The sequence below is a fragment of the Loa loa genome (assembly GCF_000183805.2).
Source record: "Loa loa unplaced genomic scaffold supercont3.3792, whole genome shotgun sequence".
Classification (NCBI taxonomy): Eukaryota; Metazoa; Nematoda; class Chromadorea; order Rhabditida; family Onchocercidae; genus Loa; species Loa loa.
The window spans coordinates 1-913 of NW_018111970.1; the positions used below are offsets into that span (position 1 = coordinate 1).

The 913-nt window shown below is 31.4% G+C and overlaps 1 protein-coding gene across 1 annotated transcript; it reads left to right on the forward strand.

Annotated features, from left to right (window-relative positions):
- Positions 1-17: 17 nt before the first annotated feature.
- Positions 18-884, forward strand: LOAG_16056 (hypothetical protein; the record flags this gene model as incomplete). Its single annotated transcript, XM_003151544.1, has 3 exons — positions 18-42; positions 444-637; positions 786-884. Coding segments are annotated over 3 exons (318 nt in total), but the record flags the coding sequence as incomplete, so codon positions are not given.
- Positions 885-913: the final 29 nt, after the last annotated feature.

Sequence of the window (913 nt, forward strand, 5' to 3'; positions counted from 1 at the left end):
AACTCCTGGAACAACAAATGAAACAACATGCTGATCAACTTGGTACTTTATGCCAGTACTTTTTCAGTTTGGATGTGTTTCAATAATACAATCCTTACTTGCTTTGAATCGTAGAATTGGAAAATGCAGGACTGCAAGGAATTTGAGTTAATACCACTCTTTGCATGTTTTCGCATTCAAAAAAAAGTGTCCTGTAAATTCTAAGGTTATTTAATCAGAATTTATTACATCACATGCGAAAAGAAAGCTTTACATTTTCTTGAATCTAGTGGATACTGAAACGACGAGTAAAAAACATGAAGAGTAACAAGATCGAAAGATCTTATTATTCATTTTTTCCTATTACTCTTTGTTTTAATTAAACTTACTTTTATTTGTAACTAGCATACTTTTATGTAAGCTCCAGTTTTCATTTGTCAAGGGTCATTTATAAAATTTTTTAGGTATTGAGGTAGACTTCTCAGTGGAAGAAGAGCCCTTGGGTACAGCTGGACCACTAGCTTTAATAAAAGATCGGTTAAAAGGAAATGAACCGTTTTTTGTACTGAATTCTGACATTATTTGCGAATTCCCATTTCGCAAGATGATTGAATTTCATATGAGTCACGGTCATGAGGGGACCATTGCTGTAACCAAGGTACTTTTTTGATTTAAGTTTTCCAGTTCATTAATCTATTAATATTAAAACACTTAGAAGAAAAAAATTCCCTCGCTTTGTTAATTAGTACTGATTTTATGTCAGGTTTTGTTTTTAGACGACACTTTAACGACTGTTGTATTTTTAGGTTGAAGAACCAAGCAAATATGGTGTCTGTGTATTTAATGAAAAGACTGGAAAAATAGATAGTTTTGTCGAGAAACCAGGAGAATACGTTGGAAATAAGGTTTTTTTTTTTTTTTTTTTTATTTTTAA